This window comes from Zea mays, chromosome 4 (genome assembly GCF_902167145.1).
Source record: "Zea mays cultivar B73 chromosome 4, Zm-B73-REFERENCE-NAM-5.0, whole genome shotgun sequence".
NCBI lineage: Eukaryota > Viridiplantae > Streptophyta > Magnoliopsida > Poales > Poaceae > Zea > Zea mays.
The window spans coordinates 33,813,975-33,830,066 of NC_050099.1; the positions used below are offsets into that span (position 1 = coordinate 33,813,975).

The 16,092-nt window shown below is 42.6% G+C and overlaps 1 protein-coding gene across 1 annotated transcript; it reads left to right on the forward strand.

Annotated features, from left to right (window-relative positions):
* Positions 1 to 13,155: 13,155 nt before the first annotated feature.
* On the forward strand, positions 13,156 to 15,819 carry LOC100275999 (uncharacterized). The gene is made up of 3 exons (NM_001367383.1): positions 13,156 to 13,894; positions 14,412 to 14,748; positions 15,472 to 15,819. The coding sequence occupies exons 1-3, from the start codon at positions 13,349 to 13,351 to the stop codon at positions 15,510 to 15,512; spliced, it is 924 nt and encodes a 307-aa protein (NP_001354312.1). The 5' UTR covers positions 13,156 to 13,348; the 3' UTR covers positions 15,513 to 15,819.
* Positions 15,820 to 16,092: the final 273 nt, after the last annotated feature.

Consider the following 16,092-nt stretch of genomic DNA (forward strand, 5'->3'; position numbering starts at 1 on the left):
TTGTCTCCATCCTATCTTACATGCTATCTCAGCTGGCTATGTGGCTCTCAATTGTGGATGATGTAGAGCTACCTATATAACCTACACATTAACTAAAATTTTCCACTTTATATACTCATAAACCTACTATGTTGATCGTGCTAATTCATTCTCGTCCTATGTTTCAGGTATAAGTTGCTTCTCAATACGGGGACGAGATGGGTGACACAGATTTCATCCTCTTTGGTTGCATGGCTCGGCACATTGTTAAAAGGCCATGCAATATGCTCAAAGCTAATACTCTAACCAATTTCATTCCACATTTAGTCACAAAGCTCCTTGAATGGCATTTATATGGAACATTAGCTTCTTGGAGAACACAACTAGAAGTGTTTGCTTATAGGTCAGTGCAGTTGTAGGAGAGAGATTTATTAGAAATGCTCATTCCAATGTCAACTCGTGGTCACAACAATTATCACTCATGCTCTCACAAGGTGCAATCAACAACCTGCAAAACACTTCTAAGGAAGATGCCACCTTGGTTTTGCCTCCAACAGCCCTCACACATCAAGGTGTTGGAGCCAATTATGAGGATAAGGTATGTCTCCCACTCGTGTTAGAAACTCACAAGTTCATAAATTTTGTTCGATGTTTGTGTGACCTCCCACTCCCGTACGTTGCCTCTCCCCTCGCTCTTAAGTCTCTTGCAGGTGGGCCCGTGTTGTGAGTTTCTTCCCCACCGTTTCAGCTTTCACTCTCCCCTGCTCGATGCCGTGGTCGCGTCTACGTGTGTCCGCCGCTGCACTGCACGCGTCTCGCTGCTCGTCTGCCCACCTTCGCCAAGGAGCAGTCCGCCCGTCCTCTCGCCTCCTGCGTGTGGAGAACACGTCACCGCCATGACCCTTCCTCTCCAGTATCATAGCCATCTGTTAATTTCCCACCTCCACTACCTAGCAGTTTCCCATCTTCATTGATGCTGCGTCGATTCCTCTCTCCTCCCCAAGCCGGACCCCCGCTCCCTTCTCTTCCTGACCTCCTCCTTCTGCTACTGCGGAGAACAGCCGTGCTGCCACTCATCGTCGACGCCGGCGTCCGCCCCTCGTCTGAGATTCTGTGGCCGCGTCGTCGCTGGTGCCCTGCGCTGCTTGTCCTACCGTTGTCGCACCATGCCCTGATCCCAACGCCTTTGCTCGCCATCGCCGTAACCTCGCCTTCGTGCCTAGCAACCGAGACCTCACAGGCTCGCAGCTGGAGATCCACGTCAGAAGCCACCGCCGGTGCCTGCTTCCCTGCACCGTCGAAGTCACGTCTAGTTCGTCGAAGACCTCGCCAATGTTCTCCTCTGCGTCCAGGTCCTTGTGTGCCTGCTCATCGACGTCTCCCTTCGCTCCGTCGTCTGTTCGTCACTGTTCGTTGCCATTCGACGACGCCCGACACCGAAGTCTGCCTCGGTGTCCCTTCCCTGCGCGTCGAAGTCAAGGTACAAGAAAACATTAAAATTACCAGTAGCCTAACAGCTATGTTTAATAACCTATACACTCCGCGATGAATTTTCTTATCATGAATACATATTTATGATCCAAATAAAATAGAATGTATTTTATTAGCCCATAATAATGTGCTAGATAATTTATAATTGTATTAGCAACAATTTGTATATTTTCGTAGATTAAGTTGAGTCATGATTGTTAGAATTGATCTATGGTAATTTTATAAATAAGAAAGGAAAGAAAGATTACATATTTTTACCAAAAAAAGAGAAAAACTATAAATTTATTAGTTACCCCTCCTAGTCTATCTTTACTTATGTAGATCTATGTTATAGTTTATTAAAAAATGTATATTTTGGAACCCAAATAAATTAGAAATAATTTTATTAGTGTCATAATTATATGATAAGCATTTTAATTAGTGTTGCCAATAGTTAACATATTTTTTTTGATTTACTGTTGTTATACATGAAATATTAAAATGGCCTTTTCAATACATATCATGTTTTCATAATTTAACAATGTTCATTATAATTGTTTAAGTATAGTCTTCTTAAATAGGAATTTAAAAAGAAAATGTAGAAAAAATGTTTTTTCAATAACTTTAAAAGTTAATTATATATCTTTTTCCATAAAAGTTGATTTAGATTATACTCAAGTATTTTATATTAAATATGTGTATGCTAGATAGGAATTTCTAACAATATTAATATAGCTTAATTCACCCACATAACTAAAATGATAAATTAAATATTGTTAAACATAGTTTCATTTTAATGATTAGATCGCTTGTTCCTAATTTAGAACTAAAGATAATTAATAGGTCAATTATCCTTTCTCATAATTTATTAATCAAACCTATAGTCAATTTGTTTATAACTACATATATGGCATGATTAATCATTTCATAGAATTTAGTCCACGTTATATATAAATCACTTAGTTTTTCCTAAGAACAAAATAAAGAAATTAGTGTTCATGTTCTTTTATAATTAAAATGTTAGTTTATATATTTACTTTAAATATAGTTTTCTTAATAATAATATAGGCTATGTGTTCTACTAAAAGTGAAGATAATTATCTTGTCACATAAAATCTATTAAGACTATTTATTAATGTTTAATAAAATCTATTTACTAGTCAAGGGTGTCCTGCCACTGCGTCGTGGGGCCACCAGCCATCAGTCGCCACAAGCATTCATGCCCTCGATGTCGCGCTCGCGTAGGGCCGCTGCGTCTGCGTGGACGCGCAAGAGAAAGCGACAAGCCGGCAACCGCCCACCACGATCACAGAGGTGCCGCATAACTCCCCCACATGGTCATTCCCTCATCTCGCATCACCTAGCCTTGCAGCACGCGGCAACTACCCCTCCCTGTCCAGCGTCGTGCGTGCTGCACAGCACGCACTCGCTCCGCTCCACCGCTGTGACCAGCCTACCGCTACCCTCATGCCGACGTTGGCTCCGCTCTGGCCATCTTCTCCGACCCAGCGAGCGCTCGATGCAGACCACCGCCCGGAGCCGCCTCCCTACTCATACGACTCACAGTCGTTTACCGGGCATCGCGCCCGCGCGGTCGCCTTGTCGACACGTTCTCGCGTGCCTGGTCGTTGCGTGGAGGAGCTGCGCAGCCTCGCCCTCGAGCAGCAGCCCTCGCAGAGCGCTGCACGACCATCGTCATCCTGCCACACCAAGCCATGTCTGTGCCTCGCCAAAGTCATCGCCTAGTCGCCGCCATCAAGCAGGGAGCCCCACCGTGCACATCGTCGTGCGTCCGCGCCTCGTCATCATCGAGCTCGTCGTGCACCGTTGGAAGGTGAGCCCATCTACCCCTTCGTCTACCCCTTGCGCGTAGCCCCGTCACAACCTCGCTATTGTGTGATTCGCGCCACGTTTAGCGCGTCTGTTTTGCACGCAATTTCACGCGTGTCGTCGCACGTCGTTCGCGCGTGCCGTGTGTGCTGTTTGTCCGCTTCGTCACGCATCATTTGCGCGTGTCGCGCGTGCTGTTCGCACGTGTTGTCGTGCATCGTTTGTGCGTGTGGCGCACGCTATTTCATGCGTTGTCGCACGCGTTATTAAATTGTTTCGTGTTAACTGCTCTAGTTAAATAAGTAATTCTTGTTCAATTGTCGACTAATAAAATAATTGTTCAATCGAAAACAAATTTGTAATCTTAGTCATACGCTTTGAATGAATGTATTGTGCTCATTCAAAGTATTTTGATTTATGTTCGACGGGATGTTGATTATTGCTTCTGCATATTGCGTTCATTCTGAATTAATTAGTTAGTCGCCACGGATTCTACGTAACAACCGATAGATATCGAGTTTATAATATGTTTTCCGTTCGAGTCACAATTTGGATTAAAATTGGATGGGATATTTCTTTAAAAAAACTCTCGTAGACAATTTACGCTAATTAATATTAACTTAGAAATATAGTTTTTCGCGTCTAATCACAATTTAGTAGTATTCGTATGTCGCGTCATTTGTTAGCCGCAAATGGTCATTTATTCAATATCTAATGCGTCGTAAACCCATTTCTACTCGTTTCAGCCGTGTCAACTTCGTAACAAAGTTGATTTTGTATTAGTAACGTATTTTATTATGTCACAAGTTTTAATTATTTAATTAGTTACTCATTCGATACTTATTTAAAATGAACTTCTGATTAAGACTAGTTTATAGTTTCTAACTTGCGCTTTTATAGATATAAATGTTGATTTGATGAATACCAACTTAAACACTTTTTATTTAATACTTGTTTAGTATAATCGTGTTATTTGTTAGTGAGTATCACGCGTCGTCGCACTGTCTACACGCTGTTCGCGCCTGATGTGCTCATGGTCACGTGTTGATTTGCGCGTCGTTCGCACTGGTCGCGCGCACTGTTTCATGTCTCGTCCGCGTGTTGTGTCGCGCGTGTCCGCGCGTCATTTGCACGCTATCGTGTTGTTTCGCACGTCGTAAATTCGACTCGATTAGAATCTCTCGTTTTAATTAAATTACTTATTTAAGTGTCAGCTGATAGTGTAGCAGATTAATCAAAACTAAATAGTAGATATAATTTATATTTGATAATGTCGAATTAAATGTTATAGTTAATACTTATTTAGTGTAAATGCAATAACTTCTCGACCGTGCTCCGACTATCACGTTTCTTTTTCTGGCGCGACCGTAGAAGCAAGCTTTATTCCGTGTTGCATGCTTTATATTGTTTTCCTTCGTATGGTGTAATGTTCTTATGCATGTATATGTTTGTTTGCTTGTGTCTGTTCGTATTCGCTGCATGTCGCTAATAGAACGCGATCCGTTTCCGAGCTTCGAGGAATCGACGGTCATGCTTCGACGACCAAGTGATCAAGCTCTACGAGTTCTACGTGACACAAGACCCTGAGCATCTGTTTAGTGAAGGCAAGTGTCCTCTGACCTACCTATGTCCTATTCACATTATAATTCCTCTGACCTAAGGATTGACTAGCTTTCTATTTACCTTGTCCTTGCTACCTTTTGGGTTATTTTGGTTAGCTTTATGCTATTGCTCTATTTTACTCAATGAACATGATGAGATACAATTATGATACGATGCTTTACATTTTGATTATGATTATGAGCTTGTGATACTAAAGGAGGTTCGGGTGGCTTCTCGAGTGCTTCTTCGTAAGAACCTGTTCATTGGATGACCACCCGGGAAAACAGTGCAGCCATGAGGGTGGTATGAGACGCCCTTAGCTAATTAATTAGAGGAACTGATGTGTAGTTTGCTTCGTCGTCGTGCCGTCAATGGGGCTCGGTGTATGTGGCTCGCTCTGCCGAGGGTGGTTTGCTCCTTGGGGAGGAGTGTAGTACATTTAGGAAACCTAACGGGCGGCTACATCTTAAGGGAATCTTTGTAAAGACTTCGTAGTGAGACCCTGCCAGTTCACCTTGGAAGTGATCAATGGAGAGTCATGATCCCCGGGCAGATTGAGAATCATGGCTCATGGGTGAAGTGTGCGACCTCTGCAGAGGAATGAAACTGATATATCAGCCGTGCTCACGGTTATGAGCGGCTTTGAGAGCTCCTTTGATTAGAGATACAGATGGTTCGAAATAATATGGTTCTATTTCTGTATTTGGTTCGATGATGATAATGATGTTCCTCGATGAGGAAATGATTCACGGGTTGATTATTGCTAAAACTTGGCTTCAACTAATAATAAATACTTGACCAACTAAAAGCAATTGCTTTGATTCTAACCCCACATAAAGCTAGTCCACCTCAGCCAAACGAGACATTTGCTGAGTACGTTGATGTGTACTCATCCTTGCTTTCACAAACACCATGTTGCCTTTGGTGCAACCTATGCTCAGGTAAAGAAGGAGAAGAAGATGTCGAGGCGGATCTCCAGGATTAGTGGAAGCATTGATTTATGTGGTGGGTTATGCTAGCGACCTCCCCCAGTCAGCTGCCTGTGGTGGGTTAATTCACGTTGGCTACATTTCTATTACGTGCACTTTGATTTATGTTATGTAAATGACTCTAGTCTTTAATATAATTACTTATTCTTTATTGTTATTTGAAGCATTGTGCTATGATGAGTCATTTATGTAATCATTGTGTACGTGAATTTCTGATCCTGGCACGTACATGGTTCACATTCGATTTACCTTTCAAAATTGGGTGTGACATATACTCACCTTACAAAAATTTTATCTTATTTTGCTTGTAGTTTTGAAAGGGAAATGTGCCCTTGGGCCATTTCCATATTGTTTTGGTGATTAAATGCACAACACACTATGTGAGAACTAACAAATATTGAGCAAAGGTATATCTAGATGGATCAAGTATGAAGGTAAGTTCTAGACGCTTAGTCAATTATTTTATGTGCTAAGCATACTTGTCTAAGTGCCATGGACTCAGCTAAGTGAAGACCAAAAGAATTAAAGGAAGACAAATGGAGCTTGATCCACAACCAATGATTATAATTCATCAAGATTTCCTGTTTCCTGTAGTCCAATCCTGCATTCTTATTTCTCCAAGAAATGTTAGTCCACAAGTAGTTGTCATTAATTACCAAAACACCACTAAGGGCCCTAGATGATTCATAGACGACTGTTACCTTTGCCGAGCGCCAGGCTTTGGCAGTTGGCAAAGAAGCTACTTTGCCGAGTGTCGCCCGCCCGACACTCGGCAAACTATGCTTTGCCAAGTGCCTACCTTGGACACTCGGCAAAGTATATTTTCCTTTTTTCTTTTTTCAACCAAACTTTTTGTTGTTTGTTCCTACACTATGTAGACTTACATGTTCCATTTTGGCACAATTATAAAAGTGTTTGCTATAACTATTAGATTTTGTTTGTTTAATTCAATTTCCTCGGATAATTCAGATTTGAACTACAAGTCACTCGAAAAATGGAAAACCGTGAATGCAAAAATGATATCCATGTTATTTAGCACAAGTTATGGTCGATTTAAGGAGCAGATCGGAATTTTCGAGCACCATGCTCACAAAACATGACCGTGAACTTGCCATCTAGTTGTTTAAAAATTGTATAAAACACAAACAAAGTCAGAAAATCATGAAACTTCTCTACATGTCATGATATCATATGTAGAGGCTGTGATAAAAAATCGAAAATGTTTCGTGAAAGTTATCACACACTATGTGTAGACCCGCAACGTCTATAGCCGACGGTCGTTACGACGACTGTTACCTTTGCCGAGCGCCAGACTTTGGCACTCGGCAAAGAAGCTACTTTGCCAAGTGTCGCACGCCCGACACTCAGCAAACTATGCTTTGTCGAGTGCCTACCTTGGACACTTGGCAAAGTATATTTTTATTTTTTTCTTTTTCCAACCAAAATTTGTGTGGTTTGTTCCTACACTATGTAGACTTATATGTTCTATTTTGGCACAATTATAAAAGTGTTTGCTATAACTATTAGATTTTGTTCGTTTAATTGAATTTCCTCGGATAATTTAGATTTAAACTGCAAGTCACTCGAAAAATGGAAAAATTGTGAATGCAAAAATGTTATCTATGTTATTTAACACGTACGACTAATTTAAGGAGCACTTTATGTGATATATCTTTTGTTTGTTTGGATGGAATAGCTAAAACAAATAAAAAGGGTATTCTTGTCACTTTGCTAAGTGTAACACTCATCAAGGAAGGCACACCTGGGCATCGGTAAAGCCACTTTGCCGAGTGTTGTGGCTTTGGCACTCGGCAAAGAAGCAAGCTTTGTCGAGTGCCTCCTAGTGCACTCGGCAAAGAAACTGACAAAAGGGCCCACGAGTGATCCCTCTGTCGAGTGCTAGTCAGTCGGGCACTCGGTAAAGAGGTAGTCTTTGTCGAGTGCCACCTAATACACTCGGCAACAGAACTGGTAAGGGGGCCCACGAGGAGCTTTTTTGTCGAGTGTCACTCGGTGGACGCTCAGTACATGCTCCGTCGCCATCACCTAGCGCCATAACGATGATTTTTATTTGCCGAGTACCGAGTGACATTCGGCATGCCCGATAAAAAGTACTCGGCAAAGAAGTAGTTGTCGATGTACAATTCACCGAGCTTTCTTTGTCGAGTGTCACACTCGGCAAAGCCTTCGCCGAGTGTTTTCTAGGCTTTGTCGAGTGCTTCAGACACTCGGCAAAGCAGTTGTTTCCGATAGTGCATGTTACCACTGGATCATGGTGCTCTATTTTTTAGAGGCGCCAGCAAGTTCCTATGCTTATCTGTTTTTGATCATGGATGAGGTCATTCCTCTCTTAATGGTTCAGCCTCCGCAACTTGGTTTGTTGATGTCAACAACTAGCTAGTGGGCATTCACGTGGACAGTAACTGACTAGACCACTCTTTTGTATGCATCTTTCATTTGCTGGTTAAGCATCTATCTTTAAGCTACATGTCTGCAAACTATATTGTTTAGGTATTGGTGTAATGAATTTAGTTTGATGACCTAGAATATAGATTAGATTTGAGCCAATGTTCTAATCTACCAGATTGACCATTTGGTAGTAACTAATTCTAGTCATGACATGTAACTAATGAATGAACAGGAGTCTATATAGACTACTAGACCATGTAACGTTGCTAGCAATATCTGTCATTTGTGAAATTCGTGTAGCAGTCAAGGCGAATATGTCATTTTTACGCGTTAGAACCTATATGGTCATGCTAGTTTTCTTGCTATCTAAATTTGGTGTTACATTAAAATTTTTGGCCTATTCATTATAAAGAGTAAAATACATTACCGACCCTTAAATTTGGCGTGTTGTGTTACTTAGGTCCCCAAACTTTTAAAAATAGGTCCTTAAACTTGGTCAGTCATCTAAAACCAAATTTGCTCAAACCAGATGCTAGCGTGACATGTCACGTCACATTGGAGTCAATTGGGTCCTCAAACATGGCATGTTGTGTCACTTGAGTCCTCGAATATAGCATTCTGTGTCACCAGAACCTCAAAATTTCATCAGTGTGCTTTGACATGGCACGCTATGTCAGTATTCAATTTGACAAAATCTTGTTTTGGATGATGGCCAAGTCCGAGGCCTGCTCGTATTGAGAGCTCGGAATCACACATGATGACATACAAGGGCTTTCTTATTAAAAAAATCTCTTCAATGCCATCCAAACTATTTCAATGTCTTCAGTGTCATCATAATTTATAGCTTCCCTTCAATGCCATTAATTTTAAATTTTAATCCCTTAAATGTCATCACCGTCAGTTTGAAACTAACTTCGTTAGTTCCATTTAAAGCAAAACCTCCAATGTCATCAAAATATATACCGATCCCTTCAATGCCACTAGAAATTGGTTTGATTTATTTGTATTTTAAAAATTTCAGAATAAAAAAAATATAGACCAAAGTTCACTCCATACTTTTTGAAACCCCAAAATTACTCCGATATATTAGTTCGATCTATTTGCTTCCTAATAATTTTGAAAAAATATAAAAAACTGAATAGATCGAATCGATATAAAACGAATAACCACATAGTTTTCTAGGTTTTAAAAATTTCGGACTGAAATTTTAAAAATTTGTGTAAATCTATGTTCATATCAATTATGAAGAATATAAAGAGTCTTTTGGAGTTGCTCTCCTCCAATGCATAAATTTGCATATGCATTATCTATTGGAGAAACAAAATTTTGTATGTCACGCGTATATGCTATTCATTATACAAATAGGTAAATGACTCTCAAAAATTTATTTGCTTGTTAGAGCTAGGGCTAGAGAAACACAAGTGCATGCTTTGTTTTGCTGACAAATGCTAGCTCATTCGAGCTAAGGAGCTGGCTCAAGCTCGGCTCAAGCTGGCTCGTTAACAAACCGAGCTAAGATGCAAGACTCGATATTTCGCGAAATAAATATTTCGAGTCCAAATAATATTTACTTGGGCCAAAATCGCAAGAGTGGGTCGGGATTCCAAATTCATGTTCTCTAAACCCATAAGTTTTAAACGGATACAAGACTCGATATTTCGCGAAATAAATACGCGAGATTGATACAACATCAAAATTGTGATCCTTTCGGAATCGACGTCACACAACGTTCACGTCGAAATAGATGTTTTGGGCGGTGACGGCTCGGGAAAGGAAGATAGGGTTTTGGTCGGCTGGTATTTGGGTCATCATTTTTGCGCGCCAACAGGCCCAATAAATTGCACACGTTTTTATGGCGAATGACAGCGCGATGCTATAGGTATGAATTGTCGACTAACAAAGCAACACTATTCACATATAAATATAACGACTAACACTCAGTTGGAATATAGACATATGCCGACTCACCATCTGTGGCCATGTATACCGACTAACAATTTGATGTTATTTCTCTATTTATAGCGACGGTCGTCAGACACTAATTTGGTGTTGTGGTATAGTGTCAGTTTGTGACAGAATTGAAACGAGCGGAGTCGAGTCGAGCCGAACTGACTACGAACTGAGTGAGCTGACGAGCCATGAGTATTTTGTCTAGCCCACAGGAGTAACCGAGCCGGTAAGCAGGCCCGTCATTTGCCCAGTGCATGTGGCACGACGGCACAGGGCCCCTAATTTTCTAATCAATAAAGAGATATGAGATGTCATGAGTCCAAGCGCTTTGCCCTTGACACCATCACCATTAGTGCGGCTACTTGCATAGGATACTTAGAGGAAACAAGCAATCCGTAAAAGAAGAGGGAGATGACCTTGCAAGGTAAGCGAGGACCCTTGTAGCAATGCTGCTCTTCTAGTCTTCTGATAGACATTTGATTGAAGCTAGGTCTGATTTTATCTGAATGAAAATGATAATCCAGAGAAGATTAGGTATGAAAATATAATTGAATAATTTATTTTAAAGAACACCATATGCAAGATCCTCCTTACTAGAAGTTAAATTAGTATGTGTAATATATTCTTTACTTTTTAACGTTAATGTTCACTGTTGTGTGTGCTTTCTTTTAAAGAACACCATATGCAAGATCCTCCTTACTAGAACACCATATGAGCTGTCTGTGCTTTCTTTTAGTGGACTCCTGACTAGGCTGGTTGATTATAGGGATTAGGACTTGGCTAATTGTTTTTGTTGTTTCAGAATCCTGAAGAATACCATGAGCCAACCAACACAGTAAGTCTGGCTGCTCGTTCATGTCATATTGAGAATTTCACCAGTTCAAGCAAACAAGAAATTCCCAATGTCAAGATCGACATGGAAGCCAAATTACGAGCATGGTTGGAATCAAAGGGGAAAACAAAGTGCATCCAAAAAAATGGATGGTCTTTTCTCCCCAATTGCCAGCAAGACTCTATTGTCTATGACCCATATATTACATGGAACCATACATAGTTCTTATTTCTTTATCTTCTCCTGCACAAGATACTTTTTGATCCAGTAGTCCTTGTTCCCACTGAAAATATACTACGAGAGCACATGCAGACAGAAGTAGATACACCAAAGAAAGGTACTTTAGGAAACTTCAGGGTATTATATTTGTGTGAAATAGTAGTTACAAAATATGAAAAGTTGGTTGAAATTTACTCAGAACAGCCTCTGAGATTTTTTACTTGTGCGTTCACGTGTGAATCTGATGTTTAAAGTCTTATGTAGTGGTGCTTCCTTTAGTTCTGGGGGTGGTGAAGTACCCTCAGTGTCACCACTACCACAATCACCTGTGACCCCTCAAAATTCAAGAACTCAAGCTATACTTTCAGGATCACAAGCACAAAATCCAGGCTCAGTTTCAGCTACTAGTTACAATTCACAGCCATCTAGTTCAGAAAGTTCAAAAATTGAAATGGATTTGACCTTCTCGTACCTGGGGTTTTTCTCTGGCGGCGCTCGCTCCACTACGCTGACCGCGCCCAGAAGCCCGACTCGCCGCCCAGGATCCAACACTCGGCCTAAACAGGGAGCAGGGGCGCACCTCAGCGCACGAACAAGAGCGGGGCAGAGGCGGGGGCGTGGCGGAGCTTGGGCGCTCGACCTAAACAGCGAGCAGGGGCGCACCTCGGCGCGGCGGCACAGACCGCTCGACGGACGTCTGAACGTGGTGCCGGGGAGGAGCTCGGCGATGCTGTAATGCTCCCGTGGTCACCGGCGATCACCGGCGGCGTGAGGTGCTGAGACGAGAGGGGGAGATATCGCCCGCCAGGAAAGGCTCCTGTGGCAGAATCGATTAGATGCACGAGTGAGCTGAGAGGGAGACTCGCGGCGCCGCGGGATAGGGAATTAGGTCTTTCTGGTTAAGTTCGACGGTGTCGAGTTGGCCGACGAACCTAATATAAGAACGTGGGTACCCACGTTCCTAATACGTTAAATTCGACGGTTTTGGCCAGAGCCCACGAACTTAATTTAAGAACGTGGGTACCCACGTTCTTAAAAACAACCCACGAACTTAACTACCATAAGAACGTCGGTACCCACGTTCTTAACAAAACCCACGAACATTTATCAGTTTCTTGTAGTGGTTATTCTAAATACTGAGATAAACACATTAGAGTTAAATTTTGATTATTCTTTATTCTTCATCACTATATATTATATGCTATAGGTCCCATTTTGTGTATTGCACTTGGGCCGAAAAATCTGGGAGACGACGCTACCGATAAGGAAATTGTCCTGTCCGAGAGCACATAGTAAGAGAGCAAAGTGTAGGGCACGAGCAAGAGGTACCGCGACCCCATACGTGAACAATCTACAACACTAGATACATGAACAATGTACATCTCTATTGGTCGTGACAATGATGGTCGTTCGTGAATCTGTGACGACACGGGCCCTGGTCTGTACAGCGGCTGCCCGTTGGCTATTGCCCAAGCTCTGTTTAGTATAGTTTCAAGCAAGCTGCCTTGCTTGTTCCTTTTCACGCATAAGATCAAGTTTAATAATACAACTGTATAGTTGTTAGGGCATGTAAACCTAGACCACTTGGATCGTTTTTTAGATATATCAGCGAGAAAATCCCTTCAATGCCATATTTTCAGTGAGAAAATTCCTTCAATTCTATATTTTTTATTCTGATTTAAAACCAAATAGATCGAACCAATTTCTAGTACCATTAAAGGGGTCGGTATAGATTTTGATGACATTAGGGAGATTCGTTTTAGATGGAACTAACGATGTTAACTTTAAAATAACAACGATATTTAAGGGATTAAAATTTAAATTTGATGATATTAAAGTGAAGCTATAAATTTTGATGTTATTTAAGAGATTGGTATAAATTTGGAGGTCGGTGAAGAGATTTTCTCCTTATTCTCGTCATCTCGTGGCTTTGAAATACCCCGCGGGCCGCGGCCCCGCCCAAATCCAACCGCCCTACCAACGACCATCTGCTCTGCTCTCGCCGCTCCTACCCTTCCAAATCCCCTCCTCGCAACAACCAGGCAGCCATCTTCCCCATCAGCAGGCGATGGAGCTCTTCCCCGACGGTGGCTTCGTGCGGCTGCAGAACCGCGCGAATAGAAGGTACGTCCACGCCGACGAGGACTGGGTGGGGGTCTCCCTTCGTCCGAACGGGCCCGTCCCATCCCTGAATGCGGTCTGGCGGGTGGAGCATTGGGTCTCCCCGTTGTGGCCGAACGACGGGGACACCTTCGTCCTCCTCCAGAACGCAGCCTACGGCCGCTACCTCTCCTCCTCGATGGACGAGGCGCCGCACGGCCACCTTGGCCAGCGCGCCACCCAGCACAATCGCGACGACCCCCAAGTGCTGGACATCCACCCCCCGTGGATATGGAGCGTCGAGAGGCTGCACGCCCCGGACGATGACTACGTCCGCCTGCGCCATTACGCCCACAACCTCCGTGCCAACGGCAGGTACAAAATCTGGAACATCGGCGTCACCGTCGACTACAACCTGCAATATCCCGCTTCCAGTACCATGATACAGTGGGCGGTCCACGCCGTCGAAGCGAGCCCGTCACCACAACCTCTTCCGCTTACACTTCAGCATCAGGTGCATGGCTTCACCCTTTATCCTTCCTTGCATTGCGTTGGAATGCAAAACTCTCCTCGATCCGCTACCTTTACTTGGGCCACCAATCATGGGTGCGTTGGTTTTGATTTTCGCCTTCACAAAATCCTGATTGCCGCATCGAAATCTTTGCGTTTATCCTTGCCCAAATCTGAAACTATCCGTTTCTTCCGATGCAAGACTACTGAGCCTGTTAATTCTTCCTGACAAGTTTTAAACGTTCTTGTGCCTCTGCATCTGGTTCGCTTTAGGGAGCAGTTCCTGAGGACATTAATCCACAAGGCATTTTCACTTCACTTTACGAATTTATCTGTCATTCGTTAAATCTGCGTTGAATCATAGTATGCGAAAAGCCCAAGCTCTTTGTTACGATGTATACTTGAATAATTTGGCCTTCATTTCATACCGGATCGATCGCAATTGTTTTTTCCTATTTCTGTGATAGATTCCGAAAGAATTTGGTTGTCTAGCCATTTGATTTCCTTTTTCCTAAACACAGGGAGCTCGCCGTGGCCTGTTCTTTTGGCGGCGCACCAGGATACGCGGCCCCGGGATAGTTCGACAGGCGGGGCGGAGGATCCGGCATGTACGGGCAAGCGATGAAGGGAACTTCGACCAGAACCAGTACAACTGGTCCTCGTTCTTTTTCTACGACAGCTCCTTGGTCAACCTGAGGTACGAGCTGGGGCGACGGCAGGATGACTGGAACGAGGACATGCTCGCCTTCACGCTGTGCATGCGGCCTGGCTCGCATGGCCGGTTAATGCCAATGGTCACCGACCTGCCTGGCAGCTTAGACCCCATGAGCATCGTCGTCTTGAGGACCGGATCACCAGGTGACTACTCTGCAATTTTCTCAACAATCTGTGCAGCTTGTGCTCTTACAGTTTCAGCATGTGAGATGTTCAATGTTCAGCGTGTAACGGCAAGGGCGACTTGAACACTAGCCCGTAGCTCTAGTTTGGTTCTGTAGTTCTGAATTTATTATGCAAAGGGGTCAGTAAAAGATAGTTGCCATACTGACAAACAGGTAATGCAACTTGCCTGTTGTTTTCCATAGCCTGATGTTCAGAAAATCTCTGTCGTTTAATTTTGAATAGTTGCCGGTAGTATCCTTTTTTTTCTTGGAATTTGGGGGGGGGGGGGGGGGGGGGGGTGTCGTCTTTTGTTTAGTAAACTTGTGTTTGAGGGAATGCTTTACTTCGTTTGGTTAGGGTAAATCTAAAACATGTTGTACATAGAAGTAGCATTCGAATGAAAAAAGTCTCATTCTCAGGTCTGCAGTGTTCATAGTGCCACATAGGATTTAGCAGTCCTTTGACAGATTGTCCGACTGCATTTCTTACCATGGTGGTCACTTCACAAATTCAGTTCTTCCGATAGTCTGATCACCATTCAGATAATTCAGTTTTCTTCTTGTTAGCCTGTAGTGTTAATCTTGTAGCTAGCTCTCTATTCTTATTTATTTTTGTCCACTGTTGATTAATACTTACTACTGTAATGCCCATGATATGATGCCTAATTATCTCATTCGTTTTTTTGTTCTCTTGTGAATTCAGCTGCTGCGGCATTAGTGTATCCGGACCAACACCGTAGATGAGTAGGAGAGCGGAACTTCTGACAAAGTTGAAATTCATCTCTTGGGCAACCAAAAGCATTTAAGAACGCTGCCCCTGATACTGTGACATGAGAATTGGCTCATAGTTTCTGAAAATTCTGCTACCCATCTGTAATGGTGGATAGATTTGATGTGGTCTACTGACCGGAATCGTTCTGAAATAACCATTCAGTTTCAGAACATAAAACTGCTGAAATCGTGATGCGGAAGTAACGGTGAATTCTTCTGCAAAGTAACACTGTTTGTAGTTGACTGATGGAAATAATAGATGTGGCTGATTTTGCGTGTACCTTGGTCCTCACACATCAAAACAATTGAAAAGCTCACAGGACATCCTTCTCTTCTTGATATTTCAGCAAATGGGTGAAAGTTTAGGTTTTATAGAACAGTAATTCCAGTTCCACCGTGCATCTTTGAAAAAATCTATCTTGCAACTCCACTCTTGAACCTTCCTGTTTTTTTTGAAAGAAACTGAACCTCCAAGTTTCAACTCGGGTTTTCATGTTTCTGTTGCCAAATTTCTGTCAAGGTTGTGACCTCCTTGTGGGAAATCCTAATCCTA

Coding starts and splice junctions, on each gene's coding strand:
- LOC100275999 (NM_001367383.1), top strand. CDS start 13,349: ATGGAGCTCTTCCCCGACGGTGGCTTCGTGCGGCTGCAGAACCGCGCG. Junction 13,895..14,411: donor CGCTTACACTTCAGCATCAG/GTGCATGGCTTC, acceptor TCCTAAACACAG/GGAGCTCGCCGTGGCCTGTT. Junction 14,749..15,471: donor CTTGAGGACCGGATCACCAG/GTGACTACTCTG, acceptor TTGTGAATTCAG/CTGCTGCGGCATTAGTGTAT.